This window comes from Pyrgilauda ruficollis, unplaced genomic scaffold (assembly GCF_017590135.1).
Source record: "Pyrgilauda ruficollis isolate IOZ18807 unplaced genomic scaffold, ASM1759013v1 scaffold38, whole genome shotgun sequence".
NCBI lineage: Eukaryota > Metazoa > Chordata > Aves > Passeriformes > Passeridae > Pyrgilauda > Pyrgilauda ruficollis.
The window spans coordinates 3,268,436-3,286,115 of NW_024525267.1; the positions used below are offsets into that span (position 1 = coordinate 3,268,436).

The following is a 17,680-nucleotide window of genomic DNA, read 5'->3' on the forward strand; positions in this document are numbered from 1 at the left end:
GGCAGAGGTGCTGGGGGACAGGAGTGGCTTAGAATGCTCTAAGTTGTAAGGTTCCCTGAAAAGTTTGCTCTAGCTCCAATTTTCCATGCTTCATCCTGGTGAAATGGAGACATTTTTATTACTGGGAACACGTGCCTTCTGGAAAGTCTGCCCCTCTCCAGTTTAAGCAGAATTGGCCAAGTTCTGACAGGCACCTTCTGCTGTTTGTCTCAGCCTCTGCTGCACGTGTGAGCGGATTAGTTTGGGTTACTGGTGTGTTGTAGAAGAGAAAGAATCATAACCTGCACACTAAACAGTCCACAACATTTATGTTCATTCTGAGGAGGAATCTGTCCCTGTTCATAGTCAGTTGTCTTGTGCTTTGTTCAAAATAAAATGCCACAGCAAACCCCTGGGTGCTTTCCTGGAAGCAGATGAGAAATGAACAGACCAAAAAACCAGAAAAAGCTGCCTATAGGCATTAGTGCAAAGTCTTTTCCTTGGCATTGTCTTTGTTTTCAAAGATCACACATACTTTGGGGTTTTTTTAAACTAAACTGCTGAGTTTTCTCCTTTTCTGTCATTTTTCTGGTCAGCAAGAAGTCTCAGAGAGAGTAGACCCACACATGCCCTTGTTGATTCTTGTCTTCTCTTATCACAGGTCCCATCTTTGTCTCTGACCTGTGATAATACTATGATGGCTAAGAAATTATAATTACTTTTTAAATGTGTATTTGGGCAAGGACCTGAGTCCAAAGTACTTGAAGTATTGCAAGGACTATGTTCTCTTCTATTTGCTGCAGGTGGAGCAGGTTTCTTAGCTGCTGGCCTTCCTTGGAGAAGGTCAGGAGACTCTGAATTCCCATGCAACCAGAGATACTGAGAGCAGGTCTCCAGCAGAACCCAAATGCTATTTAGCATCACAGTGTGAAGATGCAGGGAAGAGGCATGCTGAGATAAGAGAGTGGGCACTGAGTCCAGTCACCTGAGCTAAAAACTATCTACCAGCCCAGCAGCTTTACCCATCTTTCCTCTGCAGGTTACTCAGTCACTCAGCAAATACACTTGTGATTGGTCACAGTGAGCAAAAACTGTTGGGAAATCATTCAGGAAAGGAAGATAAAAACTCAGTAACTGGCATCTTTATAGCACTTTTCCAGCCTGAATTTGTAGACAGTATAACCTAAGCCTCAGGCTGTTTCTGTGAGGTAAAAAGGTGCAATTATGCCTATTTTATAGATAAGGAAACTGGTAATACTGATTTAGCCCAGGGGAACAGGAGGCAGAACTAGGAGAACAACCTCCTTTGCCTGCCTTACAGCTTTGTTTTAAGTTACCCTGTTCTTACAGGAACCTTTCAATGAGGCTAAAGGCTTTTCACTGCCAACAGGTATAAAAATATACTTTCAACATCAAGTATTTGAAATCCTCTGGCACAAGTTTTATTCACATGTAAAGTCAATGACTGAGAGACAAGGTGTCCAACTAAATCTAAATCTATGCTAGGCTGTTTAACAGAGTAGGCACTAAGGTTTATGTCTGGACAATTTTTTAATATGTTGGTCTGTTTTCAAGGCAGCTTCCTGCTGGGTCATTTGTGGGCTTCCAATTGTTACATGGAATGTAGCTGTTGCAACAGCCTTATAGTAAAGACACCCATTGCTTGTAAACTGAAAGAGCAGGCTTGGCAGGGTGACCACTGTGCTTCTAAAGAAACTTCCTATTAACTCTGGCAAGTGGACACTCCTATGACTCCTGAACAAATAAGGCAGGTGATAAGTGAGACTGTGCACTTCCTATGATACTCAGAGCCTGGTACTGTTAGTACTGGTGTCTGAGTACTCTTTGTTAATGTTGAGAGTGCTCCTGAAAAAGCTATGGAAACTTCTGCCTTAGATTTTAATTTTTCTCCTGGTTGGGCCAATGGAAAAAGTCAGGTTAATGTTGGAGGCAACATAGGACTGAACACTTGATGCTGAAATGGGTCTATATCTGAGCTAGGACAGTGCACACTGCTTGCAAAGATTGGTGGCAGAGATCCCTGAATTAGTACTGATCAAGTTAGGATGGGTATCAGAGGCTGTTTGCCCCCTCACCACCACCAACAATGTGGGAATCTTCTCCTGCATTAAACTGGCTTTGTAGCAGTATTTTTAAGGGACATACTTTGCCTTTCAGTTGTTTTCTATTTCTGCAAGATAAAATTCTCTGTATATATCCCCTCTCAACATAAGCTCATTATAACGCTGGCATTTAGAAAAAGTCCTGTTTTCTGAACTCTTTGGTGCCAGGTTTTTCAGTTAAGTAACCCTTTTCCATGTGACTTTAGCAGCTGATCTCAAAGTCCCAGACAATAATGCCTTATAGTTCTAGAACTGAGTTTTCTTTCTAATTTCCAAGTAGCTCTGAGGTTATTAAGTCATATAAAATCAGCTGGTTATAAAGGAAGAAGACCATTGGCTAGTCAATAATGTAGCATCTCAGATTTTTCACTGGTGTAAAGTAGAGATCTCGAGGAAGATTGAGATACAGAGGAACAGTTTTGGAATATTGCAAAAAAAAAGACACAGACACAGACTCTGGAGAGAGCACTGATAGTGCACCAGCAACATCAATAAATAGACTGGGAGCTTGTCTCTGTTCCTACTACAACAGCTGTGTTTTACTGCCTAACACCTGAGGTGCCTCTGCTGAAAAGGTAGAGTCTTGCACATTAACTTCATCATGAATTAGAGTGTTTTATTGCTTGTGGGAGGGAAAAGCAGGCCAGGAAGGTGAGTGCCTCCCTCTGCTCCTGGCTCTCCAAGCCTGCTGCCAAGTCACTGACTACATCTTCTGTTCATTAAAGTGCAAAAAATGTGCAAGAGGTTGGAAAGTGGCTCAAAAAGCAGTCAGAAGGTCAGAACAGTCCTGACATCCCCTCCCTCCATCACAGCAAGGAGCTCTTTTGCAATGCTAGCAATGGAGGCTGGCATAAAATCTTTTCAGAGAAGTTGCTGTGGTGGTGCACTGTCAAACTTCCTCTTTCTTACTGTGCAGCTCGGGGTGGTATAACCAGGACCTCCCAGCAGCTGAAGGGAGCCTGCAAGAAAGAGGGAGAGGGACTTCCTACAAGGACATGTGGCAGCAGGTCACAGGGGAATGGATCCAAGCTGAAAGGCAGTAGGTGTAGATTAGATGTTAGGATGAAGCTCTTTGATGTGAGAGTGGTGAGGCACTGGCACAGGTTACCCAGAGAAGTTGTGGCTGCCCCACCACTGGAAGTGTTCAAGGCCAGGCTGGATGGAGCCCCTGATCACCCTGGTCTAGAGTAAGGTGTCCTTGTCCACAGCATGAGGGTTGGAACTAAGTGATCTTTAATGTCCCTTGCAACACAAAACATTCTATGATAGTGTGATTTTGGGGAAAGATCTATGTTGCACTTTAAATTTTCAGTATATACGTAATTTACAGGGGTGTATGTGTAGGATGGTTGCTAATATTGTTACTTCCACCTTTTCCCATTATTTATTCCTGAACAGAAACTTGTGGCTCTCTGAGGAGTGTCTGGATCCTTGCAGTGCCTTCATGGCAGTGGACACACCAGTTATGCTGATGAGAAGATTAGGTATAGGGAGATGGAATGACTTGCCCAAAACCAGACAATCTGTGACTTCTTAAATTATTGCAATCATCTTCAGTCTTCTTGGAAATGTACTATTTTCCCTCCCTTTGGGAATGTGTGTAGAAACATTACAACCTCATTTCAGCTTTCCAGAGGTGAAATCACGTATCATTTATACCTGATGCAGTTGCCAAGAGTGGTTTCCTTACTGCTTCTGTTTGTTTTGCTGTGGGATTCCTGCTGTGAGTTCTCATGTCCTTGGAATTATTGGTTTTCCTTTACTACCTGAGATAAAGGACAATGAGCTGCTTTGATTTGAAAACCCATAACACAGCTGGAGCCAGGAGGTTCCACCCCCCATTCCACCCCCACCACTCAAGCCAAGAGCCAGGCTCTGCCAGCTCAGCAGTGCTGCTGTCACTCCTTCCCGTTCCGCAATGTGCAAACAGCCCGGTGACATAGCGGGGTAGCGCTGTTTGAACAGTCTCTGCAGTCAAGGATTTTTCCAAAAGAAATTGGACAGGAATCGATGGATGTGCATGTGAGTGTGGTATTGCACAGTGCAGGTGGGATGGAAAATGAAACACGTTGTGGCAGAGCCGAAAGAGGACAGGCTTTGAGGGCGGATGGAGTTGTAAAATCTTGCGAGTGAGCTGTGGAAGAAGATATAAAAGGAGGCCCCTGCTATTTTGTCTCACATACATTATGTTATTTAACACTGATTGCCTGCCTAAAGGCTCCCTTCCCTCCTTTCCTTTTGCTCCATCACTTGTACCAGTCCTCTAGACCCTCTGCCGCTTTGCTGTGGAGCAGCTCTCTCTGCCTGGGTGGGCAGACAGCTGCCTCCTCCTGTGAAGCAAATGGTGTGTTTCATCCATCACACACTGGGCAAAATTAGGGCCTTCCTCACTTTTTATCACTCAGTTTCATGATTTCCTGCAGAATGCTTCATGTCGTCAGATCTGTGGTTTTATCTGACAGCACCTTCCATGCTCTGCTTTCTCAAAACCTCCTGTGAAATTGGCCCATTTTGAACAAATTGCTCTTGAACAGTTTGCTGCTGGAGAAAAGAGCTCGTGACTTGTTTCTTGTGGAATGCTATCTCTTGTGCAGACTCAAAATATGTTTGGCGTGTGATCTCCTAGGGCCTGCTTTGAGACCACCTAGGTTAGGACCAGGCACTTTCTCTCCTCCCTGCACAGATGTGAACCATGGTGTTTATTTGCAAGCTAGACCAGCAGTGATCTTTGGATCTGCAGTCCTTGGGCACTGTGTCAAAGTGGGACAGGAATGATTAATATTTCATCTTGGAGAAATGCCTGATAACTCACGATCTCTTTGGGATGGATTTTCTGGACTATCTCTCTTGACCTGTAGCACTGGGGGGCCTGGTTCTGGTAAATGAATGAGGCTGGTATATCTCTGAAATCTAGGGAAGAGAGGATGGAGGAGGAAGCTCCTTCAGAAGAAGAAGAGTGAGACTTCAAGGACTCTGTCTCTGGGAGGAGTCCTGGAAAGGGAAGTTGAATTGCTGCCTTGAGGGTCCCTCTCTTCCACAGGGAGTTGGGCTGTGCTGTTTGGAGTGTGCCAGCAGTAACACAGGCTTGGTTTCTCAGGTGGGGTTTCCTTCACACAGGATTGCACCTTCCTCGGTACTTGCTCTCATCTGGGCGCTGGAACCCTTGTGTGGGGCTCCTCTTACAGAAGACTCTTCCCTTGCTGCCATCACGTGGTGGCCAGGCTGGGCTTGGCAGTGGATTTTATTTTCCCCTAAGTCCTGACTGCACACCAGGAGCAGAGAGTACTGTGGTGGTGACTGTTTGCTTGAGGCTCATGTTACTCTGCTAAGCCCTGTTGAGGCAGATGTCCCTGGAGCAGCTCCGTGTGTGCATTCCTCCAGAGCTGGCTGTCTCAGGGATACCTTCATGGGGCAAGGTGAAACTGTTCAAGCACCTAAATATTCTTCTTTCATATGGACACCTTTTGAATTACCTCTGTTTGTAAAGCAATCCCAGTTAAATATGGGGCAAGGTGAAACTGTTCAAGCACCTAAATATTCTTCTTTCATACGGACAATGAATGAATTACCTCTGTAAAGCAATCCCAGTCAAATGGAAAACCTGACCTCTCCTGGTACACCCCATTGAAGTGACCAAAACCATTATCAAAAGGTTATGGAGTCAGATTCCTGCTATATAAAGCAAGTGACATTTTGCTAGAAGCATTGGTGTGAATGGATGTTAAAAAAATAAACAAAGGATTAATTTTCTTTCACAAAAGGAAGGGGGTTGAGTTGGTTGGGTTTTTTTTTTTTACAGTCTCAGAAGATTTCAGGAGGAAGATTCCCTTTGAGCTATTCAGCTCAGCTAAAGAAGGTAGGAATTTTGCTTGGTCTTTTGATATTTCATGGAAAGTACTAATTAGCCCCAATGCTTGAGTCAGCCAGTGCAAAATGCCAGCCAGTCTCTACTTTCTTGCTGATATGGCACCAGTCACTGCAATGTGTAGAAAAATCCCACCCTTCACGTGCTTCCAGGCTGCCCCTCCACAGGCGACTGTGTCCTTGTCCCTGCGTGTCACTGACATAACAGGTCCCATACCTGGTTCTGCTGCTGGAGGGGTCCTGCAAGGACAGCAGCAGAATGGGATGATGCAGAAGAGGAAAAAACAGATTTCCCTGCTCTTGGCATGCACAGACTGTTGATGAACCATTAATAACTCCTGTACAGACACCAGGTATAACAAGGAAGAGCTACTAAATAACCCAGGGTGGTTTTGCAGCTACATTGCTACCTCTCTAGATAATATTTTACTTCTAGTTTTAAGTTTTTTGCTGTCCTTGCATGATGTTAAACTGGAATAATCTGTTGTTTTCAGCACAGAAAGCATTCAGGGAAGTATGCACAAGAAATCACAGGAAGCAAGTTAATAAAAATACTTTCATTTTCAATTCCCAGAAACTCTGTGCTCTTACACAGAGCTTTGCTATATGTCGCTGGCATAGCAGCCCCAAAACACATGCTTCAGTGAGAAATATGTTCTTGGAAAATGTGCAGGAAGTGGCACTGGGTACTGAAGTCCTCAGCTCCCCTGTAAAGCTGACCCAGGGGGCAGCAGCCGTGAAATTTTCTTTTCCCTTTGCTGCCAATGTACCTTGGCTCTGACCCGGGAAAACCTCTACAAGAGGGGTAAAATTCAGGTCACGGCTTGGCAAGCCCTTCATTGCATCAGGACTTTAGTTTCCAGGGTCTCTCTGGGCAAAGCTTAACCTCCCAAACGTAGATGAGGCACCCTTTGGTAACGGGACTGTTGTGCAAAAACAGGCAATATGACATTTCCTTGAACTCTTGGTTCCCTTTGATCAGCAGGTCTCTCTACAAGTAGCTGATATTGGAAAGGGAGTTAGGAATCTCAACAAGAAATGAAGAAGAGCTGCTTCAGGGGCTGGGAAAACTGCTGCTGCTGTCTGAAATAGAAGCACATACTCTGGATGTGGTTAGATTAATTTCTGGGGTTCACAATTTGTATAAATAGTGAGTGGGTAATAATCCATGGGGGTATATGTAGAAGTTAGGGTCAGCTTCATGCGTCAGGAAAGCCAAGAAAAATGGCTTGGTAAAGGCAGAAGGAATTTTCATTAATGGAAAGGGTGTGGGGTCCATCAGAAGGAGAAAGAGTGGGCTGGGATAGGGGAAGGAGGAATCCTGCAAATAGCCACAAATGCAGGAATCCTGCAAATAACCACAAATCTCCGTGGTGCAGGCCAGCAGCGTCCTCTGGCAAACAAGTGTGCAAAGCTGTCTTCTGGGGCTAGTAAGTACAGCAGGGCTTGTCCCCCTCACAGCCAGCCTTACCCTGCAAGTCACCACCCATCAGGACTTTCCAGGCAAAAGGGCACTGGGAACAGCAGCCTTGGCGCAGCATTTCAGGGCTTCATGGGATTATTTATTCACTGTGTTCCTGGAACAGTTCCAGGCTTCCCAGCTCCGCCACCAGTGTACAAATTCATCAAGTACCCTCCAGGCTCAAAATCCCCAGAGGCAAGGGCAGACTGTAGGAAGGTGATTCATATTACAAACCAGTGTCTCCGAAGGACTGGCAGGGCTCTGGGAAGAACGAACCGGATCCTCGTCCCTTCCCTTCCTCCCCAGCGCTCTCAGGGTGGTTACGGCTGCAGCCGCACTCTGGATGGATTTCATTGCTGGGGCCATTGGAGGTAAATACATGAACTAGTGCTTGTTGAACCAAGCAGATAGCTGTGTTTCCTTCTTGTTCAGCTGAAGAGCAGGTCTCAATAGCAGAGCTGAGAGTCTTTCGATGGGGGCTGCTTGTTAAAAGTCTGTTCTTCATTATTAAGTGGGAAATGTCCGAGCAGGTTCACAGAGCTGCTGGAGAGGCAGTGCTGCAGCCTGGAAAGCTGAGGTCATTGCCTGCAATCTCCTCGAGTCTGATTGCAGTGGGACAGGGTAAAACTAATTGGAAGAGACAGAGTGTAATAGGTTTTGTGCAGATACAAACCGGCTTGTACAGCCCTGACAGCGAAACCCTCACGTGTCTGGCATCTAGGGGTTCCAGCAGGCTGCTGGGATGGTGGCTCTGGGGGGCTGAGGATGTGATTTGTGGGAACAGGAGGGGAGGAAGCACAGTGTTCCTATTGCATTCAGAATGTCTGGATGAACGCCCTTTGCACTATCTTAGGTTAAGATGTATTTGCAGTCGTGATGGTGATCTCTGTGCAGGCGAGCCAGGCAGCAGGCTTTGATCTGGGAGAAAGTAGGTTAGCTGTATATAAAAAAAGTAACAGGAGAGAAGTGTGATTAAATTCTAGACATTTTTAGAGCATGTACTGCTCAAACCCATCTTTGTTTCAAACGACAAAATGTACCCATTGGTCTCAGTTCTTCACTGAAACCTCGTTAGATTTAGTGGAGTATACAAGATAATATATACCTGTATATATATATATATATATATGCACACACACATATATATTTATATATTTATATATATGTATATATATGTATATATACCAATAAATACCATGAGAAAAGCCCCTTTGGGTCACCACTGACAGAAAGGCCAGGTAAACCTACCAAGTGGCTGAGACATCCAGTCCAAGCCTCCATAGCAGATCTCACTTTGACATTCACTGAAATTTGGCATTTTCCCTCACCAGGAACAGCCTATGGTCCTGCTGCAGATGTGTTTGTCCTGGGAAGGACCATGCTGAGTTTTACCCTGCCCACTAATTGCTCATCATGTGCAGGTGGGGGGAGGTTTGGCATCTCAGCATCATCTAGCCCTGGAGGGGCCTGTTGTGCCTGTGCTTGGGGTGTTGGTCTTCCAGGGGTGTTGGGAGACCCTTCATGGGAGAGGAGGATATAACCAGCCCCACCATGACAGCTTGTCTTTCTCCTGCTGTTTCCCTTCTGACTTCAGAGCACCCTGTGGAGAAGAAAGCCCTGTCCTAGGGCTGGCAACGGGATGTCCATCCCAGAAGGATTACCCAAACCTCTTCTCAGGCTTCATGTTCATGGTGGGGCAGAGATGATTGCATTTGTTGCTTGGATTCCTTTGCTTTTTTAGCACAGTTTGAGACAGGTCACTTAAGGACAAACTTCTTTTGCAAGGGAACATGGAGAGCTGAAAACAGAGTTTGAACATGGCCATTCACCTTGGTTTTCTGCCCCGGCTCCCATGCAAAGCCAGGGTTTGTGCTGTGACCCCCTGTCCAGGCTCCAGCATCATGTTCTGCCTGGCCATGCAGCAAGAATCTCCCTGTGTGCCCTGGACACAGGCTCAGCCTGAGGGGATGCAGGCTGTGGAGATCCAGCTGGGACCAGAAAAGTCTTTGCTTGTTGTAAGGCACTTCACTGACCTCAGCCTGTAAGAGAACAAGATTTTCCATCCTGTCCTCTATGCCCAGCTCAGAGCTTTTCTAGAAGGGACACTGCAACTTCTCACAGGCTGGCAGAGGTGGGAGTTTGCCCACAGAACCATGGGAGCTGCCTGGGCAGGGCTTCTGAGGCCATCATCCTTCTCCTCAGATGGGACAGCTCCTGGGGTTGGACATCTATCCTGCAAGAACTGGGGTGGTTTTGGTGCTGAGCTTGTTTTGGGGTTTATGTTTGCTACAGCTGAAGCAGTTTTCGTGTTCCTAAGGAGTCTGTGAACCCAGCTAAGGGGCATCAAGCAAGTTGAGGCAACATAAAAAATAAGAGTTTCTGTTTAGTAAATGACACTCTAGTGACCTAGATCTATTTTCAGAGTGTCTTGGAGAAAGCATGGCTTAAGCATGTCTGAAAAACAGCAGAGGTCATGCCCATTCGAATTCCAGCCTCTGGCTGCCTCAGGCAGCTGCACAAATACTGTGCATCCCCTCTGGGCAATGGATTCTGTGGCAATGAGATAAACTCACCATCTTCATCCCAAGAAACAGTGATCTGCTCTGGCTCCAGATAGAAAAAACATGAGAGAAACATGCTTAGTGACTGTGGAGACTTTCTATAACCAGCAAAGATGGCTGGATGTTTTAGGAAGCAGTCTCCTTCCTGGCCACTAAAATTGAGCAGGAGGTTGGACTAGAGAGGTCCTGAGGTGAATTTTGACTTGAATTTTCCTATGATCCCAAGCATGCTTTCTAGCCCTGCTACAGCAGCAGCCTGGGCTGTGGCAGGGGATGGGGATTGGTGGTGACTGCAGGATAACTTGACTCTTATGTCAGGAGTAAAGATCTGGGGAAGCAAAGCCGAGGTTTACCCCGTGGTGGTAATGCAGCAGGGCCTGCAGCAGGACTGGGCTTTTCCACAGCTGGGAGGTTACATGCAGTCCAAGGAAAGATAAAGTAATCCCCCTATAGAAGGAACATGCTGTCTCCTTACAGATAAAGCAGCTCCTGCTAGGATCATGTGATTGAAGGAAGCTCAGCTTACTTAGGGTCTGGAGCACTGATGTTCCCAACTCTGCACAAAACAAAGGGTTTTGAAAGCCACTGTCTGCCCATCCAGTGCATGGACAATGATCCCTGCTTCTCCCTGGCTGTCTCAGCCAAGGTTTGCCATCAGCTCAGAGCTGTTGCAGCCTGGTGGGCTCTGTACAGCTGCCACTTGCTCCCTTGTGATTGCCATCCCACCAGAATCTCTCCTTTTTTGAGCTGCTCGCTCAGAGTGACCTGACTTGTGCAGGGACTGTGAGTGATCCATTTTGTGCACTCCATGCGTGTAGGGGACGCTGCAAGCTCTGCTCAATACCTGGGAATATCTCAGATAAAGGAGGCATAACAAATGGCTCACTAAAATAAAAAGAAGGCAATACCCCTGATTTTGCTATTTATTTTTGTCACAGTGTTACTCAGCAGGAGTCCCACAGGAACCCTCTCCCATATGCCCACTGTTCATTGCTGGCCTTCTTTGATTTTGCTGCACAAACAGGGCACATGTGGGTCATGCTATCTTAGTGCCAGGCTATTTATATCGGGTGACAGTGTGCAGAGCCCTCATTCCCCAGCCTTTGATAGACTTGGCCAAGCTCCTCAAATCTGACAACTGCTTGGAGTGCTTTTCACCCCTAAGTAGTGCAGTTCATGGCAGGTTGGGTTATTTGGAGGTTTGGGGGATTCACATCTTTGCTGGGAGGAGTGAAAAATTTACTTTTCCCCTCCCAAGGGGAAATGTTTGATCCTTACTGGAACCAAGCTGATGGGGAGTCTTTAGGGCTAAAACAGTGTGTTTTGGGCAACCTACTGGGTTGCTGTCTTTGTATCTTATTGTGTGAACAGGGTGATTTCTCCAGGAGGGAGGTCAGTTCTTGTCAAACACTGACCCAAATCACCCTTGGTATGTGATCTGCATGAACCAAAGCTCCTGCCTTCCTTATCCAGTGGCGTGAGCCAGGACTCCGCTGTGCATGGTGCCCCTGCGTCTCCAGCTCTGCTCCGTCCGTGCCCATCTCCTCTGAGGTTCAGGAATTCTGAAAGCGATGAGATGTGTCAGAACCTCCCAGCTGAGATGGGGTGCTTGGCCTGGGGGGCTGCAGCTGTGAGGGCAGCACTGCCATCCTGGCGTGGACTCATGTGCTGCTCTTCCCTGGCTGGCAGAGTCTGTGTTTACTCTGGCTGGTGGCCGGGAACCTGGGACAGCGCAGGTGTCCCCAGATGACTTTGTGCATTGTCACTCTCTGCTTGGACTGAGCCATTGCTTCTCCAAGCCATATTATTGCCTGGGTATTCCCCCTTGCCCTCTCTCTTCCATCACTGTCTCTCTTCCATCTAGACCCTTTCCCCCTTCATTGCTGTTTATCTGGTGTCAGATTTGATAGATGTTTTTGAGGAACAAACCTCAGTTTTCTGCAAAAAAGATGCTGTTGGTTGTTTTCTTCTGAGTAATGCACTTTGGGATTGTCTCCTGGTGACTCACAGCAGCAGCTGCTGCTTTTCTCCAGAACATGGGAGAGCTTTCCAGAGCTCTCAAGCAGCCATGTAATCAGAGGTGAACATGCCCACACCAACTAACACATTTTTAAGTAGCTTGCGTTTTAATTTTTCTTTTTAAAGAAGAACTCAGAGAGAGGCAGTTTTGGATAGGTGAGCCACCAGATGTGCCCTGCATCTCTGAATGCCTGACTGCCTGATGGGCTCATCCAGCGCTTCTATGAACTTGATATCTGTCTAAATAACTCACGTGGACACAGCTCCATTGTTCTCCAGCCTGATTTCCTCTCAGGTGGCTTGGCAGGTGATGTCCTGGGAGGAAGTTTGCTGGTCAGCACCTTTATTACCTGCTAGCACTTAGAGCTGAGAAATGCAGCGAGGTGAGATCTATTTATTATTGCAACAGAGAGAAATCCGTGTTGGAGCTCTTTAGCCCTCCTTGCCATTAAGGCAATGGCTTTGCCTCAGAGGATTAATCCAGCGGCTATTTTAAGGCTCCAGGAGTGAGCGGGGGTGTTGCTGGAGGATTGACACCGGCCCGGAGGCTGGACACGCTCTCATGGCATGTGATGATGCTCAGCCGGCCGTGCTGGGCGGGCTCGGCAGCCGCTGCCTCTGGACACTCCCAGCGCTAATCCCTCCCTGCCCCAAATCCCACAAGCCCTGAAAACCAAAATTGCTCCAGACTCTGCGAGTGGGGATGCTTGGTCATAGCTCAAAGATGTTTTACTGCCCAAGCTGAGAGGGGAAACAAATACAGCCCGGTATCCTCCCTTCATCCTTCGTGGGGCAGTGCTCTCAGTGTCTCTCCCTGTCTCATCTCGCTTGCTCCATCTTGTTGTTCTTGATAAGTTTCCCATACTCTGTTTCCTCCCCTGAGTGAATCTTGGTCACACAGAAATCTGCATTTTTTTTTCTGTCATTCATGGCTCAAACGTCATTACTGGAGCTCGAGAAGCCTGGTGCCAGGCACAGCTGGGCTCTGGAGCTTTCTGCTATTCCCCAGTGCCCTTCTGTGATGGGTGAAAAGGTCTGTTGTGATGTGTGCTGTTAACCATCTCCAACATATTCTCTGTTTCAGGTGGTCTAAGCACAGCCGTGGGTTATCCACTGGACACAGTAAAGGTACCTGTTGGAGCTTTATTTCTTGACTATAGAACAAAAAAGAAAAGGCCCTTTTGTTTTCCTCTTCCCTTTCAGAAAAATAGTCCCAGGATAATTATTTATCTGCATTACATCTCCATATCTCACTGTATTTGGTTGTGTTTGCCTCTAAAAAAAAAAAATTAAATTGTTTGGTCATGTCATTTTATGGTTAATTATCTGTTTGCTGCTATGGCATTTGTTGTTTTATTTATTTTAATATGATATCTGCATTTTAAAGTTGTCCCTGTATTCCTAGGTGAGAATTCAGACTGAGAACCACTACAGAGGATTTTGGCACTGTGTTCAGGAAACATACAGGACAGAAAAGGTGGGTGCCTCTCAGCAGCATTGCTGATGCCAGTTACAGATGTCTTGTTTCAGAGCAGCAGAGTCAGTCTGGGGAGGGTGGGCACCAGTTCCATACAAGCATCAGTTGGGAGAGGCCTCAGGGTGAAATTTAGCTTTGCTGATGAGCTGTAAGGTGGGAATAAGTTTTGACTCAGCAATGTACAGCCAGTGCTTTTCAGCAGATGCTTTCCCTGCCATTCACCCTTAAAAGTCACCTTTCTCCTCTGTTTCCCACGAGGTCCGGGGGTTTTACAAAGGTGTGACTGCATCAGTCCTCGCTGTATCAGCGGTTTCCTCAGTTTCCTTTGGCACGTACAAAAACTCCCTCGGTGCCCTCTGCAAGCTGCGCTACGGGGCTGCAGATGCCAAGCCTTCCGAGCTGGATGTTTCTCTTGCTGGAGCTGCTGCCGGCGCTGCCCGGGTAGGTCAACAGCCAGCAGGGAAAGCACGAGACAGCTCGTTCACAAGCACAGGAGGCTGGAAAAGCGGGGAATGTTTTTTTGGTCGGGGAGGCCACATGGGAGCCTACTACAAGTCTGGTGGGTTTGTTTTTGCAGGGGAGGTCATGCTCTGCCCTCGCTGCCCCTTCAGCGGTCGCCTCCGTGGCGTGGCCGAGTCCTGCTGGGCAGCTGGTGCTGGATTTGGTTTGGAGCAGCAGAACGCTTAAGAACGTGCCATTAACATGACACAGACCTTGGCAGCAAACGCAGAACAAGGAAGAAAACACAGCATAGGCAGCAAACTCCCCCAGTGGCTGCGACGGTGTGTTTGTGTAAGACAGACATGGCTCAGAGTACAGCACGGGTCCCAGCGGCTGCACAAGCATCGCTGCAGGAGCAGCAGAGCACGGGGCTGCCTTGCCAGGACAGTTTTAACTCAGTGGGGTTCCACTGGGAAGTGATGCTGCCTGGCAAACCTGCAGGATCCTCGGGCAGGGGCTGAGGCTGGGTCCAGGAGCAGTTTCCCACAAGCAGATGAGGGTGAGCGTCCACAGGCGCTGTGAATGTGGTGGAGCTCATCCCATCACACTGATGGCATGCTGGGCAGAAATGTGTGCCTGGTCACAACCCTCTTACAGAGCAGTCCAGATGGTCAGGCTTCTAGGTGTTTCCTAGCAGTCAGTGACTCAACATGGGATAAATTTTTATAGCCTGGATAGTCTTGGTTCAAATACAGATACAAATAAAAGCCCTGATGTACACTTCCCTGTGGCTGAGGATATCCCTCTTTTCACACCCATCTAGTTTAGCAAGTAGTTACAAGTATTTAATATCCTGTGTTGATATTGCCTTGCCTTCCTCTCTGCCCAGTGCAGCTCACACACGTGTCCTGCTGCTGCTGGGTGCAACAGCGCAGGCAGAGGGGAGGAGGCTGGAGCTTGCTGGAGCTCACAGACAATGCTATTCCTGAAAAGCTGGGAGACAAGAATTTACAGGAGGGAGACCAAAATACTGTTTAACTGTGAGGGTTAAAATGCCATTCCCTGGTGTTGCAGGTTGTGTTGACAAACCCTAGCGAAGTGGCTAAAGTTCGGATGCAGACTCAGAGGAACCCATGCCCTTCCACCACACATCAGACTGGTTCCAAGCCAAAGTACCGAGGGTCTCTGCACTGTCTGAAGGTTATCATCAAGGAGGAAGGTTTTGCGGGTCTCTACAAGGGCTGTTCTGCATTACTCTGCAGGGATTGCTCTGCTTCTGCAATATATTTCCTTTCCTACTCTGCTCTGTGCGATTGGCTCACACCAGATGGGAGAAATAAACCAGGTAGGTATTGGAAAGCATCTGGCATTACCTGCAAAAATGGCTTATTTAGTCCCACACTAAGAGGGAAACCAGGCTCTGGGCAAACATCACCCAGTACCCATAAAACCTCACCCAGATCCTCATGAGAGGTTGCTCTGTGTGTGCTGGCTTTAGTGCCAGCAACTTGCATGCGAGGGCTTCACTGTCCCCACCTTGTCACTAAGCAGCTCCTCCTCCTCCTGCAGGAGGGGTTCTTACTACACCCTCTGGTGCCTTGAATGTGGATATGAAATCCTGTTAATGCAAAAACAGGGTAACAAGAAATTAAACATGGACAAAGTTCCTGGGAGCCATCATGGAGCTCAGACAGGGGTCAGTCCAGAACTTGAAGTCCAAGGGAAGAAGGTAAATACACTTCAGGTTCTTAGCTGTGATTTGGCTCCAAAAAGCAACTATCCACTTTGAGAAAAGATTGAATAGGTAAGATTCAGCAAAAGAGCATCTCCCTGAGAATTATAAAAATTAGATCCATCTGAGGAGGGTGTGAGTGTTCTCAGGCTGTGCCACATCAAGTTTGCATAGTGTTCAAAGTGTCACATGTGCAAAAATTCTCTGAGATCACTGGAAACACAACTGCAAGAGCTGCACAAAATAACTCCCAAAAAACATGAAAGTTACCAAAGTTTGTTGTCAAATCTGAGATGGCTGTAGCTGAACGAGATGCAAGTGAACTGCCCTTCTCCCTTCACTCTCTCCTGCAGGTTTCCTTGTTGTGCTGCTTTCTGGTGGTTTTGCTGGAGTCCTGGCCTGGGGATTAGCTACTCCCATGGATGTCATCAAATCACGCATGCAAATAGATGAATCGGAGCAGCACAAATACAAAGGCCTGATCCACTGTGTGAGGGAAAGTGTGAGAAAGGAGGGGGCAAAAGTGCTTTTCAAAGGACTGGGTTTAAATTGCATTCGTGCCTTTCCTGTAAACATGGTAGTGTTTGTAACATATGAAGGTGTACTGAGATTCACAGATCATTATATAAACAAAAAATAGCTTGTTCCACTCTGTCCAAAGCCTATTTTATTTATTTACTTTTTTTGTAAGACAACATACTCAAACAACTCTTGAATTGATGGACAGCATAAGAACTGTGGACATTTCAGCCCAAAGCTGACAATTGATGGCTTTGTTTTATTCTTACAGGACTACAAACTCATCAGGGAGCCTTTGCTTCATATAAAACCTCCCTTTTATCTCATTAAGGTATTTAGACTGTAACTGCTCCTTAGGCCCCTGAAACATTTGCAAATTTTTATGTTCTAATAAGTTGTTTGTTTGATCAGATGTTTTGGTAAATCAAGTAATATTTTTCTACTGGCACAAACAATGATCCTCACAACCGAAGGAAGAGCTGGGGGGCAGTTTGTGTGAGATTTAACACTCTCCAGCGTGTGCTCTTTACATGCTATGCCTGCACTGCATTCACCGAGTGACTCACATATTTGGGCTTCAGGCTGCAACCTCCCCTTCCCAGCAGTAATTTTCCCAAAGCTCTCTCCAATTATATCCCCTTGGCAGGAGCTGAAGCAGGAATGTCCTTTCTTTTCCCCGCTGCAGCCATGCTCTGTTGACATAACTGCGCTAATGGTCGCGCTGAGCGCCAGGCGCCGTTCCCGGCAGCCCGTGTGATTTTCTCCCTGAGCCCCACACAGCTCCAGCCCTCTCCCCAGGCCATGGAGCAGCGGCTCTCCCAGCTTGGCACAGCTTTGGAGTCAATCTGTTCTCATCCTGGAGCGAGGGCAGGAATAGATGCAAAGCCTCTTTGCTTGGCGAAGGAAAGGCTGCCATAAAACCCATGCACTGGCGGGGTTAGGCAAGTTAGAAGAGTTGCAAAGTTGCAGAGGATAATCAAGATTACCAGCTTTTAAAAGTGCATACTCTTCTCCCTTTAAATGGTGCTGTTAGAAGCAGCTAAATGTATTTTGCCAAAGGTGCATTTTGAAAGAATTTCAGAATTTTCTATTACTTCTTTCTCATCTTCCTACTACTTATTTTTTATTACTTTTTCCTATTTTTTTTTTTCATGAAAAAGACAGTTGAAAAACCAGTGCCCATGCTATTGCTTCAGAAGGAAAATCCCTAAACTCAGAAATGTTAGTTTGCTCATTCTGCCTCAAGGGCAACATATTTAATCCCTGGTTTAATCCCTGGAGGACGACACTTGAAGAATTCTGGATCCAACTTCTCAGATTCTGCTAAAAATACATTGATTTGAGGGAAAGGGGAATACTATATCTTAAAAGGAATTCTCATATTTAGGACCCTTCTGGTCAGCAATCACTCTCACCAGTTGATGACAAGGTTTTACTACACTGGCTGCAGTTTTGCAGCAGACAGGACTTGTCAGCTGCCTTCGACGTGCAGAAAGAACTACA

General features: G+C 46.7%; 1 protein-coding gene across 6 annotated transcripts; it reads left to right on the forward strand.

Moving 5' to 3' along the window:
• Nucleotides 1-7,595: 7,595 nt before the first annotated feature.
• Nucleotides 7,596-16,307, forward strand: SLC25A47 (solute carrier family 25 member 47). 6 transcript variants are annotated; one of them, XM_041476407.1, is made up of 6 exons: nucleotides 7,596-7,799; nucleotides 13,093-13,136; nucleotides 13,414-13,485; nucleotides 13,744-13,926; nucleotides 15,001-15,271; nucleotides 16,012-16,307. In XM_041476407.1, exons 1-6 carry the CDS (start codon nucleotides 7,772-7,774, stop codon nucleotides 16,296-16,298), a joined length of 885 nt encoding a protein of 294 aa, XP_041332341.1. In that variant the 5' UTR covers nucleotides 7,596-7,771; the 3' UTR covers nucleotides 16,299-16,307. The 6 variants fall into 6 exon arrangements, with proteins under 6 accessions (XP_041332341.1, XP_041332343.1, XP_041332342.1 ...); XM_041476409.1 differs by lacking the exon at nucleotides 13,744-13,926; XM_041476408.1 differs by lacking the exon at nucleotides 13,414-13,485.
• Nucleotides 16,308-17,680: the final 1,373 nt, after the last annotated feature.